The 17,897-nt window shown below is 32.5% G+C and overlaps 1 protein-coding gene and 2 non-coding genes across 3 annotated transcripts; 2 read left to right on the forward strand and 1 right to left on the reverse strand.

Moving 5' to 3' along the window:
- Positions 1-7,345: 7,345 nt before the first annotated feature.
- Positions 7,346-8,278, reverse strand: LOC124839109 (uncharacterized). Its single transcript, XM_047314844.2, has one exon. It carries the CDS (start codon positions 8,261-8,263, stop codon positions 7,346-7,348), a length of 918 nt encoding a protein of 305 aa, XP_047170800.2. The 5' UTR covers positions 8,264-8,278.
- A 7,416-nt stretch (positions 8,279-15,694) lies between these two features.
- LOC124839116 (small nucleolar RNA R41) lies at positions 15,695-15,791 on the forward strand. The gene has a single exon (XR_007028905.1). It is a non-coding gene; the product is annotated as a small nucleolar RNA R41 (small nucleolar RNA).
- A 122-nt stretch (positions 15,792-15,913) lies between these two features.
- LOC124839117 (small nucleolar RNA Z155) lies at positions 15,914-15,989 on the forward strand. The gene has a single exon (XR_007028906.1). It is a non-coding gene; the product is annotated as a small nucleolar RNA Z155 (small nucleolar RNA).
- The last annotated feature ends 1,908 nt before the right edge of the window (positions 15,990-17,897 follow it).

Genomic DNA, 17,897 nt, shown 5'->3' on the forward strand with positions numbered 1-17,897 from the left:
AAATTTAATAAGAGAAGTTGAGATTGAATTCATCTATCTCACTCGTCTGCAATCTAAATGAATATAAACATATAGCATCTGAAATTACCAATATTGATGCAACACACAAAAGTCATTTATACCAATTCCTCGCGTATAAAATTCATAAGATCAGTTCCTTGAATATTGATTCCTCACATATCCAAAAACTGTCCAACATTATATTCAGGTGTTATAAGCAATTGATATACTGAAATCTATTCCTAGCATCATAGTATATCAATTATTTTTGTTCAGATTAGATTTTTAGAAATACTTTCCAGTCACATCTAAAATTCTCATTCATGAAACTATTGATCAGATAGAATCAAGCACTGAGAGTAGAACAAAAATACTAATATTGAATAAAAACAGAAATGCTATATATAAATATCACCATATTACATCCGAGTTCAAATCGACTACATTCAATCCCAAGAGAAAGGATTAGCTACTCATGGTAGCCATTGGCATTCTAAGAGATGAAGAAGAAGATCCTACAGCTAAAGTTGAAGAACAACTCTTTCAATAACTCTATGATTTGATTCACATCTCTCTCCCCCCTTTCTTCCTGAATCATGAGTATATATGCTGCATGAATTCTCGCTTAAGCTAGTTGATTATCGCTTAAGCGAGAAGGTACACCATGTGAAGAAAGGTCATTCTCGCTTAAGCTAAATTATTTTCTCTTAAGCGAGAATGACTTTTAAATTAATGGCTCCTTCAAATCTCGCTCAAGCGAGATTATTTTCGCTTAGGCAAGAGTGGCTTGTAGAAGGTATTTCTCTGCGAGATCATTTTAGCTTGGGCAAATGGTTGCAGGATTTACTCTTCTTGCTTAATTTACCTGAAACATATAAAAAGTAAGGATCAAATGATTTCCTTTTAATAAAAGACTCGGAAACATATGATTAAATTGCATCTTTCTTAGATTAGGGAAAATTGATACAAATGTACACAATTTAAAACACAAGTGCCAAATTCCAAATGAAAAATTACTGGCTTTTTTGCACTTATCAGTCCTCCACCATTTGTCCTTAGTATTTTAAATTTCAACTCAGATTGGTTATCTATCAATGAACAAAATTTGACAAAACAAGAGAATACATTACTCGTTTCTTTTATCAAATATATTAATATTTTTCTTGTGAATACATCCACAAAGGTAAGAAAGTACCTATTTCCACCAAAAGATGGAGTATCAAGAGGCCCAGATACATCAAAGTATACAACCCTCAAAGGTTGCTTTGCTCTATGTACTACAATAGTCTTGAAATTCTTTCTAGGTTCTTTTCCAATGACACAACCTTCACAGGTGTTCAAAGGCATATAGATTGAAGGTAGACCTTGCACCATCTACTTGCTACTGAGTTGATTCAAACTTTTGATATTCAAGTGGCCATATCGATAAAGCCACGACCAACTCCCTCCTTCAATATTTAAGGCAGACAAACACTAGATTTTCGTAGCATCCAAATTCACCGTAAATGTTCTATTTTTAGACAATGGTGTTTTTATCACTAATCTTTACTTGGTGCATAGATCTTTATAACATTCTTCTGCATTTTCATAGTATATCCCTTCCCCAATAACTACCCTAAACTACGCAAATTATTTTTCATGTTCGGAACATATAGCACATCACTCATATATGTTATTTTTCTATCCTTCCTTGTGATTATAACCTTTATAATCCCTTCTGTTGAGATTGTTGATACGGGGAGCACAGTTGTTGCTTAACCCAATCTCAGAATGTTTCTATAATGACAACACATAATTAATAACACATGTATATTTTGTGTTACATGTTATGTGTTTACATATTATATGCTATTCTTTATTGTGTTAAATTTGTATGAACATACATGAAAACATGATTGTGTTGTTCATTGCATATTGTCAACACCCAATTTCGTCCGAGTAAGTAAATAAATAAAAATAAAGAATAAAAGAATAATAATTAATGGTGGGTAAAGGAAAAAATAGAAAAAAGAAAATAATAAAATAAATTTCCTTAATGCAGGACACATCACTGGAAAAATATTTTTGAAATTTTAGTTTGATATAGTAATAATTTGAATCAATATTATGCCAATAATTATAAGCAGTAATTAAAATAGTATATTAATATAACTTGTTGTGTCAGTTGCTTTTAAAGAGGAAAATATGATTTTAGAAATGGACAAATTTTCTCAGAATAATTATAATCAATGTCTTGAATATTATTTGATTTCTTTTTCTTGGAACCAAGACATTTTCTTTTCTTATTTTGTTCATTGTCAATTAATTCACAATTATGGCAAGATTATCATAATATTACAATGTGTGTATATAAATACACACCCTGCGATAGAAAGAAAGGGGAAGAAAAGAAAAAAATAGAGAGGGATACTTTAAAATAATAGAGATAGAAAGAGTGGGAGGAAAATAAGTTCTCACGTTATAGAGACTCTGCCAACAGAGACTACCAAGTAAGAACTAGGGGAGTACTAAAATCTGCAAAAGATATGTCACCTCTACACCCTTCTTTTTCTCTTTTTATTGTACTTTGAAGCTTTTTTTTAAAGTATTATTTTTTTTACTACACACGAATAACGTATTAAAAAAAATACAAAATCTTTAAAACCAACAAAAATGTCAATCTTGTTAAACCAAATCCTTGTCGGGTTTACTGTTTCAAAAATCTAAACAATCCATAATAATTTTCAAACAAAGTCACAAACATTTTTCTAGATAAAGAACTACGTGATCCCTGATTGTCCATCATAAATGGATATACGTAGGATCAAGGTCAATCCTTGTCGGGTTCATAAAACAAAAAATATATTTTTGTTTTTTTTTAAAATAGTTTTTTTTAATAGAGTCTTGATATTATTTTTTTTAGGGAAAATTAAATATTTTGAAAAACCACATCAACTTTATACATTTAATTAAAGGTACTGCTTTTTGGGCAGGCACGATAGGGTGCTAATATCTTCCTTATGCATAACCGATTCCCAAACCTAAAATCTAGTTTTCGTGGACAATGCCTTATTTTATGGTTTTCCATAGTTTTTCCAGAATAAATTATGGTGGCGACTCCCAAAATCTTTTCTAAAACCAGTTTGTTTTCGGTTCGTTGTCCCATCACGACCCCAGTTACGACACATATCACTGTGTTAAATATGTGATTTTATATGTGTATGCATGACATATGTTTTTGAAAAAGGAAAACCACATGCACTTTAGTTGAACTTTAAATATGTGGCAAAACAACAGTTTTATTATGGGGTGAATCGATTAAAACTCGTGCGTTTGTACATAATCTTTTCAAGTGTGCTGTGAGATTTTTCAAGAAGAAAAGTTTTCAAAATTGTGTTAAGTAGTGTTGCTTAATTGATTTCATGTGATTTATATTCGACTAAGTTGGTTGATGTTTTGAAAAACTGTTAAATGCTTGTCACAACTAACATACTGGTCATATTTTTAATTATGTTGACCAAGCATTAAATGATAGTCGATTGTATTAATTGTACATTCAATTAATTGTACATTAAACTGTTATAATTGAATGGTGTATTCGATTACGTTAGTAGAAAAGTCGATTAAAATATGTCTGATATGTGTTTAACTATAAATTGACGCTGATTTGAATTCTGTAAGAACTTTTGTGATTCTAACACTTTCATATTCTTTACAGAACTATGTTTGATCTTACAGAGAAGGGAAAAGCACCAAGAATCAAGATTGACCATAGTGATCAAGGATTCTGAGATTTGTTGAGGAGCAAGACTTGGTGCCTTTCAAACGTCTGATCAATTTGCACCTTTTGGGTGTTTACTGTGTGATCAAGATTTGCAATCTTTTGAAGATTGGCTTCGTTTCCTTGTTGTGATTATAGGAAGAAGAATGGTTGTATTCTTGACTTTGAGGGTGCCTCAAAGGGTTAGACAACAGAAGAGGGTGTTCTTGTTGTTGGTCTTGTCGTTTACTGCCTATATTAGATTAGAGGGTTAGAGAGGTGTTTTATATTTTTGACGTGAGGTCTCTATAAAAACTTTGTTGTAAAAACCCCATCTTTATAGTGCATTTGCTTCCTGTGGTTTGAAGGGCACTGGATGTAGGCTTGGTCGAACCAGTATAAAAACACAGTGTTTGAATTTTCTGATCCCTACTCTCTTTTATTCATCTGATTAAGTTCTTTGCATATTTGATTAAGTTTTAACTGCATTGCTAATCATTTATCTTATGATTCAAGAAAAGTGTAAAGGCATCACATTTTGTGAAAAAGATTTCAAAAGCTTTTGTTTTTACACGTCACCGATTCACACCCCCCCCCCCTCTTGGTGTGAGAACTTGAGCTATTCTATTTTAACACCTTCTATGACAATTATGTTGTTGTTTGTGAACCGCACATTGTTCTTTAAATGTGGATTTATATGAATCAGCCAATCACGGTTTCCTATCATATGGTTGGAACACCCTGTATGAAGATACTAAGTTGTGCTGCTATCATCATTTTTGTTGGTGGTCACCATTAACAGAACCTAATCAAAATCAAATGCATCCTCATCTTGCACCAAGTTGACTTCTTCATCTTTGTTCACTTTCTTGTTGTTATTTCCTTGTCAACACTCATATGCATAGTGGCCAAACTTATCATAGTTGTAGCATTATATATTCTTCTTATAATATTATGAAGTTAGAGAAGACAATGTTATGGATATGCTTACTGGTAGACAAACACAAAAAAAAAATATATTTCTTTTCTCCAGGCTTGTTGATCATGAAGCCTTTCTTGACAATTTAGTCTTAGACAACATTGAATTGTTCCAGTTTTCCTTTTTGGATTATCAATGAATAAATGCATGATCCAAATAGCTAAACATGTTTAATATGATCCTAATCAAAGACTAAAACAAAGAATATATCAAAAAAACTAATGAAGAATAAAATTCCTAATTCTACCTACTCTAGGTAGCCTAAAATGTGTTTAATGAGACAAAACTTGTAAAATGCATGGAGTAGGATAATTGGGGTTTAGACATGATTGACATCATTAAAATAAGATCATAAAATGCTCAACGCAGTATTCGAATGAGAGAAACTCAAAATCATTGGTGATACCAAAGTTGAGAATAAACTAGTCAAAAATAGTGTTAACATCAAATGAGTTTTCTCCTAAATTTAAATTTTGATGCAATAGAGGTTATCTTTGGAAGATTTTATGATTTTTAAATGTTTAATATGATTGTAATTGGATGCTAAAATTAAAAATTGGATAGAATGTGCAGTAAATAAGAAATTCCTAACTTTATAGATGCATCGTCCATACCGTCTACTGATATTCCGACACCATCTGCTGATCCTGATTCAGTTGGTGATGGTGTTAACCCCCCTCTCCATGAGGGTAATAACCAATAACTTTTCTAACTAATTTCTATGACATGACTTGTTTAAGTTTGCCTTAATCCAAATGACTTTGATTTCTTTATATTTTTTTTTCATCTAGAGTTGCTTCTCAAGCGATCACAAGTTCAATTAAGCAACAATTTTTGAAGCCTTGGCCAACATGGGCAGCAATACCTCCAAAAGACAAAGACCCATTTTGGTAGTGATATAAGGTGAAAGTCCAAACTAATTTTCATTTCCTATTAATGTATGTTAATTCAAATGCAAAATATAGTACATCAACATCATTTATGTATGATTTATTGTCACATATGAAGGTTCAGTGGATCCGTAAACATGAAAGTCAGATTCATAGAAATTTCCACACTAAAGCATCTTATAGGCTATCAGATATGCTTAGAGATGCACGCAATGATAGAGAACACCTTTACTAGATTGGAAAGCACATCTAGAACTCATTGATGAAACATTGGAATTCTCCAATTTATCGCAATAAATATGCTACTGCCCAGAGAAATAGAGCTTCAGAAAAGGATGGGACCCTACATACAAGTGGATCAATGATTGTTCATAAACATGTCATTCGTATGGTAAACCTTTTATCCTTTAGTATCCATTACATATAAGTTATGTATTTTTAATTTTATGTACATATATAACTGCATATTTTGTTACAAGAACAATAACTTGGATGGGTTGTCCATGTTGATGAGGTTTTTAAACAAAATCTTTAGAAGGGATTTGGTCAGTTCATTGATAAAAGGTCTCTAAGGATCCATGTAAGCAAACACTTTTAATATTAATTGCTTTAAACTTTAAAGTTATTATAACATTTACTAACTTTATGCATAATGTTAAACACAAAGAATTTTCAAGTAGACTTTCACAAGTCAGATCCAAGCATAGGTCATGTCCTAATGCATAAGAAGAGAATAATGATAGCAATGATAAGTTTAGGACACAGTGTTGGGTCAATTTCGTTGGTAGGAAGAAAAAAGAACGAATCTACTGGACAAGACAACTTGCTACAAATTATACGGTGGGAAGAAGTAGTCTCAAGCACCAACCATCTTCTTCCACCAGTGTTGACGACAATGTTTTCCAACTCATGTAATGACTAGAAAGACGTGACCAAAAATACAATGATTTGAGGCAAAAGTTTGCCAATTTCAAACAACTGGTCTTGAGATTGTTGTCTGAGTCTTCACAACCTCACTTCATTGTCTCTCCGGTCCAACTATGACCCTCCCCATCACATTCCATCCCAGGCTACCCTACATGATTCTTATGTTTTATAAATATATAATTTGTTTGAACATGTTTGGTTGGATTGTTTGTTATTGTTCTTAATATTGAACAAGAACATTGAACTTATATTTTATATTTGGATATTTTTTATTATTACAGATTTGATTGTCTCATTGTGCGTTGGATATTTGTCAAAATATAGTTATCGATAGTTAAATTACAGACGGAATATTGATCGTTGGTAATCCATCAAAAATTGTATATTACTGATAGAATTTGGTTGTTTTCGACGAATTTTGTTTGTCGATAAATCTTGTTTTTTTATAGTAAAATCTTAATATATATATATATATATATATATATATATATATATATATATATAGCATTACATTTTCTTAATATTTTATTTTAAAAAACACAATCATGAAAAGAACAAAAATACTTCAAAAAAATAAGGACGGGTTAATAAAGTTTTGGTTTAAACCCTCCCTTAGTCCTCAAGTTTGTATGAAAATCTCATTTGGGTCCTCAAGTTTTTTTATGTCTCAATTGGGTCATATTTTTTGTAAAAGTGAGCACATTGTACCATAACCGTTAAGTGGTGTGAGACGGCGTTAAATTCATGTGAGCTGGATTTTTCCATTTACGGACGTGGCATTGTGCATTAAAATTGACTGTTTGTTGTGTTTTATCCACGTAGGCTACGAAGCCCTTCGTGTTGGAGAGGATCGTTGCATGCCTTCAACAAAGAAGTTAAGTACTTTACGTTCTTCACATTTTTCTTTAATAAAGTCCAAGGTTTCAATGGCTCTTCCTCAATCAATGCCTCTGCATTTTTAACCATTTCACGTTTATACCCAGGAATAGAGCACTTATTCCCGAAATTGCTACTATCTACACTTTCCATTTCGAAATTAAGGTTTTCCTTTTTCTTCTTCAACAAGATTTCAAGAACCAGAGAGGATTCAACACCGTTGATTTCTCGAGTTCTGATCAATTCACAGCATTTAAACAATTCAAGCAAAGAATCGAAGCTGTAAGCGTCTCTCACTGCCGCGTGCACTGCCGTGAAACCGCCGGGACGGAGCGTGCGGCAGATCTCCGCGGCGAACTCCGTCGGGCGCGAACGTTCCAAGCCGCCATTGCCGGAGAACTCGAAGTCGAATGAGTCACCGGAGAACGGATGCCAACGGCCGTCACCGTGGAGGATCAGCGGCGGCGACGGTTTCTTAAAGATTCCGACGGAGTCAACGATGCCGACCTCTTTTAGAGCGAGGACGTCCTCGCCCACGGGCGTGTCGATGTAGAGGGCGCGGGAGTTAGGGGACAGGAAGCCGTCTGCAATGAGGTCCTGGAAAATGGCGGCGTAGTACTCGACGGAACGGCGCCAGTTCTTGCCGGTAAACGGATCTCCGGCGTCAGAGGAGGGGGAGGGGGAGGACAGAGTGAGGTTTTCGGAGAAGAAGCAGAAATCGGCGGATTCGCAGGACCCGCCGCGGACGGTGACGATGATGGCGAATCGCGTGGCGAGGATGAGAACGGCGAAGGAGAATAGACGAACCAGAATGTTCCGCAAGGAGCCGTGTTTCGCTGCGGGTGGCTCCATGGACTGGTTCGGTGTAACCTCAAGGAAGAAGAAGAAAAGAATACTATGAGAGAAAGGGGTAGGATTTGAAATTTGAGCCTGGTTTGAAGGGTAAAACGGGAATGCGCAAGTTTCATTTGGATAAAACACAACAAACAGTCAATTTTAATGCACAATGCCACGTCCGTAAATGAAAAAATCCAGCTCACATGAATTTAACGCCGTCTCACACCACTTAACGGTTATGGTACAATGTGCTCACTTTTACAAAAAATATGACCCAATTGAGACAGAAAAAAACTTGAGGACCCAAATGAGATTTTCATACAAACTTGAGGATCAAGGGAGGGTTTAAACCTAAAGTTTTACAAAAATATAATAGACTTCATTATTTATTCTACTACTACTATAAGTCTTTATTGGTTATTCTCTTGTACTAACATTGTTGTTTGTTCCTATCATTGCATCATTGTAGAAAAGACATTAAACAAACTCAAAGAAAAAAATGGCAAAAATAAACTAATGCATTCAAAAGAAGAAACTCAATGTAAAAACAATAATAACTTATTATAAAGACTATCAAAATATATTTCTGATATAAAATCAATTATTAGTTTAGTCTTTCTTAGTTTTTCTTTATTATCAATACACTACGTGAAAAGCGTACAATCTCTATCAAAATCAACATTATTATGTTCTTATTCCAATTCAAACCATCTCACTATAGCCCTTAAAGCTTAAACAAAATCTCAAGCTATTTCATTCAATAAACATTCTTAATAAAAAAAATCAGCCTAAAAACACAAAATAAGATAATCATATTCATAAAAAAAAGAACAATTATCCAACTAATGTAGTGAATAGACTTATGAAATTAGAAGTGTTAAAACAGGTCAAGCCTTACAGACTGACCCACAAAAATAAGATAATCATATTACATTTTTTAATCCATTAACCCCTATCAACTCGCCCTACCTTGCCCACCAGCCTATCGGGCCACAAGATCAGCCAATGCATCATAACCCGTAACCTTTTGATTTTTCACTTTCACAAGTTTGTTCCCTTTCTTTCTTCATTCAACCACACAACACAAACCTACACCACATGCGACTTGACATAGAGAGAACAAAACGCAAGACAGAAAAGAACGAAACCCACAAGCGACTCTCCTCAACGATGTCTCCCTTAGATGCAACTCCAACAATTTTCCTCATCGACAACAACACCCATGACAATGACCATACCTACAAGTTCATCTTTTAATCTTCTGTTTTGCTTCTTTAAAACAATTATTAGTGGACCAATGTTGGTTATGATCTTGGAGAAGGGTAATGCTATTGTTGATTGGTGTGCTTTAACGAGTCCTACTAATGCAAGCAAGGCTAACATTAGTCATGCTCTTAGGTTATACAATGTTACCAATCTTATAGCAACACAAATGTGATTTTTATAAGTAGTTCAGTTTTTTGTCAAGTTGAACCCTTCTGATACTGCAGAGGAGTTTTATTAAGCTTAATGAACATGTTATATGTTAATTTGCTCTATAGTAAACATAATTTTGCTCTATTATCACAATTTCATAATAACGTTTTCTTCACATTGGACTCATAATTGATACATGTCATACACTATCAGTGACAGGAATTTGGCACACCATTATGTCCAACTTTGGTTGCAAACATAAACATTGAGGTTTTGGTTAAGTTTGGACAAAGTGCATTCAAATATATGCAGTTGCAAATGCACAGAGAACACAAAAATCCACCCTTCATAATGTAAGACACAAGAAAATATTTAAAGGAAATAAAATAAATAATAGATAGTTATATGTATTTAAATTATTAGTATTATATTAAAATATTTTGATTATGGATGGCAAAACACTCGTGTCCACGGGTATTCGCAGATAAAATTCATGACGGATAATTAGTACCGATAGGTATTTATTACTCACGGATAGCGAGTAACAGATATTTTAGTACCCACTTATAAACGGGTCAGATGTGGATATTATACTATTTGTGTCTGTGGGTATCTACTACCCACAAAAAATAAAAATTTAATTTATATTTTATTAAGTTATATTTAATTAAAATTAAAATTAATTTATATTTTATCAAGTTAAATTTTATTAAATTAAATTTTAATTTATATTTAATTTAATTTATATTATATTTTATATATTTTTTGTAATTTTATTAAAATTTTATTTTAAAAATTTATAAAATATATATATTATTAAATATTCGCGGGTATCCATGGGTATACGCATGTTTTAAAATAGTCACATATATTTTTTAGACGGGTGTCCGCACGGGTAGCGGCCGGGTAGCAGATGGATTTTTTGTTGTAAGTTGAGTAACGGAAAGACATTATTCATATCCGACCCGATCCATTGTCATGCCTAGCTATGATAGCCTCCTTGGTTAGAAGAATTGTGTTTGATGATGAGATCTTCGGCTGAAGTCTTACCTACAATACTAAATCTTATAAAATGGTTAGACAAAGAGATGTATTAGCTCTGATTGTAGGAACTTGTCATTATAGGAAAGTCATAGATTCAAAAAGAGAATATTTATGTCAGGTATTTTACGAGAAATTATTTTTAAAACATTTTGGAAGCCTAATTTGACTAACCACGTGGAGTTGAGAGGGAGGCAGAAATGTGAGAGGGACTATTTTAGTTTTTATCTTATGCCCATTTTTTTAGTAGTTTTATTTAGATTAAATTATATATTTGTGTTTTGTTGGATAATGTTTATTATTTTCTAGGTGATATTCTTTTATATTCATGTTGGGATGGGACAAAGCTAAAGTTATTTTAGCAAATACGGTTGTTGTTTCTTTTATTTACGTGTCTACTTATTTATTAAAGATAAATAATATATGTATTTGTATGTTGTTATGAAATTATTTTTGTAGTTATTCTGTTTTGTTCAATTTAAATAATAATATAGATTTTGTATAGTTAGTTTTAGTTGATTTGTGGTTTGTATTTTTATTGCAAGAACTCTGAAACACCCTTCTCATATTCTTCACTAAGACGTTCATTCATCCAGCTTCGATCCATACTATGCTTGTAAAATCATTCATCAGTTTCAGTTTTTTAACTATCATAAGGTTAGGCCCTACCCATTTAAAAAAATTATTTTTCAAAATTTGATAAGACACATGCAAAGAAGTCTACATCATAAATTTGATAAGATTTCGGCAGCATTTCGCATTGGTCTCCAAAATACACGAAATGAGAGTAGTCAATGATGACCACAATCAAATATGCATCCGGAGAACAACACAAATATTGAACCGAAATTTTATCAATCTTATCCATAAACTCCAACGTACATGTTATAGCAAATGATGAAAAATAATTTTCCCAAACTGTCCAATCGGACAATTCAAAATTTAATACAAACGATTAAAAGATTAATCGTTTGTGTTAAATTTCAAACGGGAACTAAGTTTCACTCCATGATTTGATACCTATAATCTAACATGCCAATTATAATAACACAATTATCACATGCATAAACCAATAACACATGCATACCTAAAAGTAAAAAACATGCATACGCAAAAGCCAATAACATGCATACACAAAAACCAATAACATGCATACAAAAAAGTTATCAACAAAGAAACTAACCTTTTTAGCAGATTAAAAAAGCAATGCAGGGAAATGGAGTAATGCAGGCCCAAAAATGTAAGCCAAAAAGAGTCAAAAGCGTCGCCCAAGGACAAGCCAGAAACTGCATCAAAACGTAACAAAAACGAATTTTAATCGGTTCAAATGGAAGATATTTCATCAAAGAGTAATTTAATCAGAGTAAAAATAAATTTAAATGGTCCAAAAGAGAGGAAACGCACCTGGAAATGCAATGTCTTAGAGAGAAAACGCGAGGAAGACGATGAACAGTGAGCGTAACTCCTCACGGGTTCGCGTTGCAGTATATTAGGCTCTAGACGTTGGGTGCTTGGGGGGTCTGACGTCTATAATAGTATAGACGTCGGGACCCTAACTAATATGACGTCTTTCTGATTTAAAAATTCATATTCACGGGGATTATGGGCGTCGGTTTAGAGGGGCCCCGACGTCTAGGTGAACGTTTCACCTACCCTATCAGCCATCTAGACGTTCGTTAGGAGGGGCCCTGACGTCTATAATATTGTAGACGTCGGGGCCCCTCCTAATGGACGTCTATATGGCTGAAAAAATAACTTCTCACCTACCCTCTGTCAGCCATATAGACGTCCATTAGGAGGGGCCCCGACGTCTACAATATTATAGACGTCGGGGCCCTCCTAACGGGCGTCTAGATGGCTGAAAAAATAACTTCTCACCTACCCTGTCAACCATATAGACGTCCGTTAGGAGGGGCCCAATGTCTATAATATTATAGACGTCGGGGTCCCTCCTAACGAACGTCTATATGCCCACTTATTTACGAAAATGCCACTAGTCAATAATTACGTTAGTTGTTTGGTGGACCGACATTACGGGATGACGTTAAAGACTAATTATGCACTAGAGATATCAACATTATAATATTTCTTTCACAAATTCACACATTAAATAACCTAGCAATTTTCAAATCATATCTTTCGGCTATCAATCTCCACATATCCCATCAAAATTAACCCTAAAAGTCAAAAACTATCTCTGGACAGTTCAAGAAAATTATCATATCAAATAAATTTACTCAAGAGTTAAAACTTTAAATATTTAACTTCCATTACCTTAAAGAAATGTGAACTTACTTATTAGATGAAATTACTTATATATGAAATTGATCAATGATCTTAGATCTTCAAGAAAAAATAGAATGAGATCAAATTTTGAGAAAAAAAAAAGGGAATGAAAAGAATAACCTTAAGTTTTAGAAAGAAGAAAAAGAGTTTTAGAAAAAAAAAAAAGCCATTTAGGATTCTCACAATTTTTAAATAATAAGAGTGACATTATAAAAGAAAAATTAGTAAAAAATAAATAATATTCTAATATTTATTTAAAACAACAGAATGTACAATTATTTTTACAATAAAACTTTAAAATATTATATTAAAAATAAATTAAACAATATTATTTAAACTTCTAAATAAAAATAATTGATGTGTATATGAATTAGTTAATATATTTATATTAATATATAGAAATAATATATATATATATATATATATATATATATATATATATATATATATAGGGGTTTGCTAACGCGCGTACGCCTGTTTTTCAATTGGTACATTTTAGCAATGTGTACCGGATTTTAGTAGACAAAAATACCCTTATATATCATGGATTCTAAGTTTTAAGATTAAGGGTATTTTAATAATTTTCATTCTCAAAACTTAAAAAAAAAAAAGAAACCCCCCAAACCCTTACTCACCTCTCTCATTCCTCTCAATCATTTTTGTCTTTCATCTCTCTCACTCCAACCTTTTCTCTGTCATCCCTACTGTAGCCCCAATTGAAAAAATCAGAAACACTTGCCTTTGTAAAGAGTTGAGTCATTGACATATTCACCTTCAGGCAAAGGTTCATTCAAGATCTCTTCAATTTCACCATCTTCACTAACCTCTCTAATTTCATCATCTGCATGTGTTGAATCATCATCTCTAAAAAAACCCTTCAGGCCAATTACCAATTCTTTCGGATGTCATTATCTTGTGAAAATTAGATAAAATTATATACGACAAAAATTAACTCATTATAAAATCATTTTTTTTGTAAGAAATTGTTTAACAACGAGTGTTTCTGATTTTTTTTCCAGGCCAATTACCAATTCCTTTGATGTCATTATGCTTGTGAAAATTAGATAAAATTAGATAAGACAAAAATTATAAAATAAAAACTCATTATAAAATCATTTTTTGTAAGAAATTGTTTAACAACGAGTATTTCTGATTTTTTCCAGGTCAATTACCAATTCCTTTATGCTTGTGAAAATGAGATAAAATTAGATAAGACAAAAATTATAAGATGAAAACTCATTATAAAATCATTTTTTTGTAAGATTGTTTAACGGCAAGTGTTTCTGATTTTTTCAATTGGGGCTACAGTAAAGATGACAGAGAAAAAATTGGAGTGAGAGAGATGAAAGACAAAGGATTGAGAGGAATGAGAGAGGTGAGTAAGGGTTTTGGGGGTTTCTTTTTTTTTTTAAGTTTTGAGAATGAAAATTATTAAAATATCCTTAACCTTAAAACTTAGAATCCATGATATATAAGGGTATTTTTGTCTACTAAAATGCGGTACACATTCCTAAAATGTACAAACTGAAAAACAGGCGTACGCGCGTTAGCAAACCCCATATATATATATATATATATATATATATATATATATATATATATATATATATATATATATATATATATATATATATATATATATATATATATATATATATTTCACACTCCACTTCGATTTCCCTCTTAATCCTTTTTCCCCATACTTTTATAATTTTTCTATTTGAGATATGTAAATTTTACCTGAATTTTATTGCATTCCAATTAAATTTTAGTTCAATTGTTCATATAAAATACTTTTATCAAAATTTATTTTCGTGTGCTAGTTATATTTTATTTCTGTTTTTCATTCTAAAAAGTATTTTCGGAAAAGTAAGTAAATTTTAGATAGTTCCAAAAGGTGAGAATTGTTTCAATTAATAATTTCGTTTTCTTTTTCAGTAAAAGGGAAAAAAATGTTTTAAAGGATGAGTTAATTGGATATTTTAGAGAGAGAAAAAAATTGAAGCCAAAATAATTTCAATACAGAATAAGGGAAAAGGTGGTGAAATTAGAAATATGGGAAGTGTAATAGTAAAACTCCTAAAGTAACAAAACGGGCCACATTGGAAGGCCATAAGTTGAAATAGGCGCAAAAAGGTAACCCTAGTTACATCACGTATTTTATATATAAATATAAAGGTTTAATAGCCAATTTAGTCCCCACTTTGGTTGAAAAATCTCAATTTAGTCCCTCGTTATAAAAGTGTTTTACATTAGTCCTAACTTTTAAAATAGTGGGTCAGATTGGTCCCTTTCGTTAAATATAAGTTAATGAAATTAATGGATGATGATGTGACACAGCTTAAAGCTGATGTGTTAGATTGGTCCCTCATTAGCTTTAAGTTGTGTCACATCATCATCCATTAATTTTGTTAACTTATATTTAATAGAAAGGACCAATCTGACCCACTATTTTAAAAGTTAGGACTAATTCAAAACACTTTTATAACGAGGACTAAATTGAGATTTTTCAACCAAAGTGAGGATTAAATTGGCTATTAAACCAAATATAAACAGCATATCCAGTGATCTTCCTCTGTTCTTTGTCGAAATATCTGTTCTCTATTTGATTTTCAATTATTGCTTACTTCTTTTGCCTCTTTTCTTTCTATCTTCTTCAATCTTTTTTCATTTTCTTGATCTAAATTATGATTTAATGGTTTTTGGAAGGCGATGATGGTAAGAACTACCTATTTTATGAGGGAATTGAGAATTTTCCCTTGTGATTATAAATCTACCAATGGATCCTTCTGAGCCTTCAGCACTTTTGATGTTTTTCTTTTGATGTTTTTCTTTTTTTTTTCAAGATTTATTTGGGATAGTTAACTGGTATTACAGATGAGAGGATTGAGTGTGATGGTGTGAGGTGACTGATTAGAGCGCCATTGAAGTGATGATACTTTTTCTGAATTTAATGAATGTGGATTTATTCAATCAGACTACAATTATCTGATCAATGGCTCTTTTTCCGTTACTCTATAGGAATGGAGAAAAAATACATTGTTTTTCGTGAATCATGATTCTCGAATAAGGAAGGAAATTTTTCTTTTATGTTTCTTTAAAAACAAAGGAAGTTTTAATTGACCAATTTATTAGATATAATATTTCTAAGTTCGTATTTCATACTCCTTGTTTAATCTATTCAATATAGAATAATGAATTGAGTTCGCATTTTGGATAAGTCAAATCTGATAATCTATCTAACAACATTCATACAAAGTATGAGCTGAATCTTTTATCTCTTAGTTAAGAGGATTTAAGTGGTGTGAAGAGACGCTCAAGTCACCGAAAACTCTTTTTGGTTAGAATTAACATAAAATTACAAAATTCTATGTCTATCATAATTATGGTTTTCAATGTTGCAATCCAAAAGAAAGCCCACTTATTTAATAAGTCACTGCCAAAATATAAACTTTTAAAACCACAAGACCATTAAGTACATCTCATCCATAGATCAAATAAGGTATAATCATTGGTCCCAATTTTGGTTGGGAATGTTCGAAATGGTCCCAATTTTTTTTTTGTTATTTAATGTTGTTCTAAAGAATGTAATTTTTGTTTAATTTAGTTCTTTTTGCAGACGTCGTTTAAATAGTTAATTCTTGTGGTTTGCAGATTTGGGGTTTGCGAGGATGATGGAGGTGTATGCCGCGACGGCGTGTTGAAGAAGGGAGAGTGGTAGTAGTAGCGGCGGCCATGGAGATTCCACTGTTGGTTATGAATGTTGTAGATCTGTGCTTGTGATTGCAGGATTTCTGATGCAAATGAGGTGTAAGGGAAAGCTTGCTTATGCGCAGCGAGAAGAAACGAAGATAGGATCTTGCCCCTTTTATTCGCGGCGGCTCGTGGCGGCGCGATGGTGCTTGCAAGAATGACCACTTCAATCTGATTTCTGGGAATGATTTGCAGGGGGTGAATGGAGACAGTGCGCGCGAGTGGAGGAGACTGATGGAGAACACGCGATTCTGTTTCACGTTTTTGCGTTCTGGGTTTGTGAGTCAATGGAGGATTCGCGGTGGTTGTTAGGTTTGTTGTTTTTCTGATTACAGGTTCAGTGATTGTGGATGGAGAAGATGAAATCTAGTGCCGTCAAAATGGGTTGAAACCCGTGAGCCAACCTGGCTCACCACGGGTTTGAGCCAGGTTGGGTTGGAAAAAAATGTAAAATTTTTTATGCGAGTCAATTTTGACCCGGCTCACATGGGTTAAACCTGTGGTGGGTCGGGTTGGCTTACCAACCCACCTATTTTTTTTAATTAAATCAAATTAATTAAATTAATTATTCAAATTCTATTTTTTTTATTGAAATCAAATTAATTAAATTAATTATTCAAAACGCACAACCTTTACTTAGCAACAAAGTCTTTCCAAAAGTTTTACTTAAATCTTTATTTAGATGAAGGGAATCTTGATACAAAGTGTTTTTATAAGTTGGATGTATTAAGTTATTGGAGGGATCGTCAAGATCGTTATCCAAACTTGTCTAAGATGGCTTGTGATGTTCTTAGCATTCCAATCACTATAGTTGCTAGTGAGTCTGCCTTTACTCTTAGTTCTCATGTGTTAACCAAATATCGTTCATCCATTCTTCCAAAGAATGTTGAGGCACTTATTTTAACTCAAAACTGGTTGCATGGTTTTGAACTAACAGGTAACATTATTGTTATTCTCATATGTCTTTAATTATTTATTACTTTGTGTTTCAATATTATTAGTTAACACTATTTTTTATTGTATTGTAGATAAAAATAAAGAAGAAGATGCTTCAAGAGAGCATAATACTATGGATTTATTCATTCAGGACTCCAATTTAATAGATGGATAATATTATAGATTGTATAATTCAGGAATATATCATTTGTTTTAT

The sequence above is a fragment of the Vigna umbellata genome, chromosome 8 (assembly GCF_029865625.1).
Source record: "Vigna umbellata cultivar VRB3 chromosome 8, Vumbellata_1.0, whole genome shotgun sequence".
Classification (NCBI taxonomy): domain Eukaryota; kingdom Viridiplantae; phylum Streptophyta; class Magnoliopsida; order Fabales; family Fabaceae; genus Vigna; species Vigna umbellata.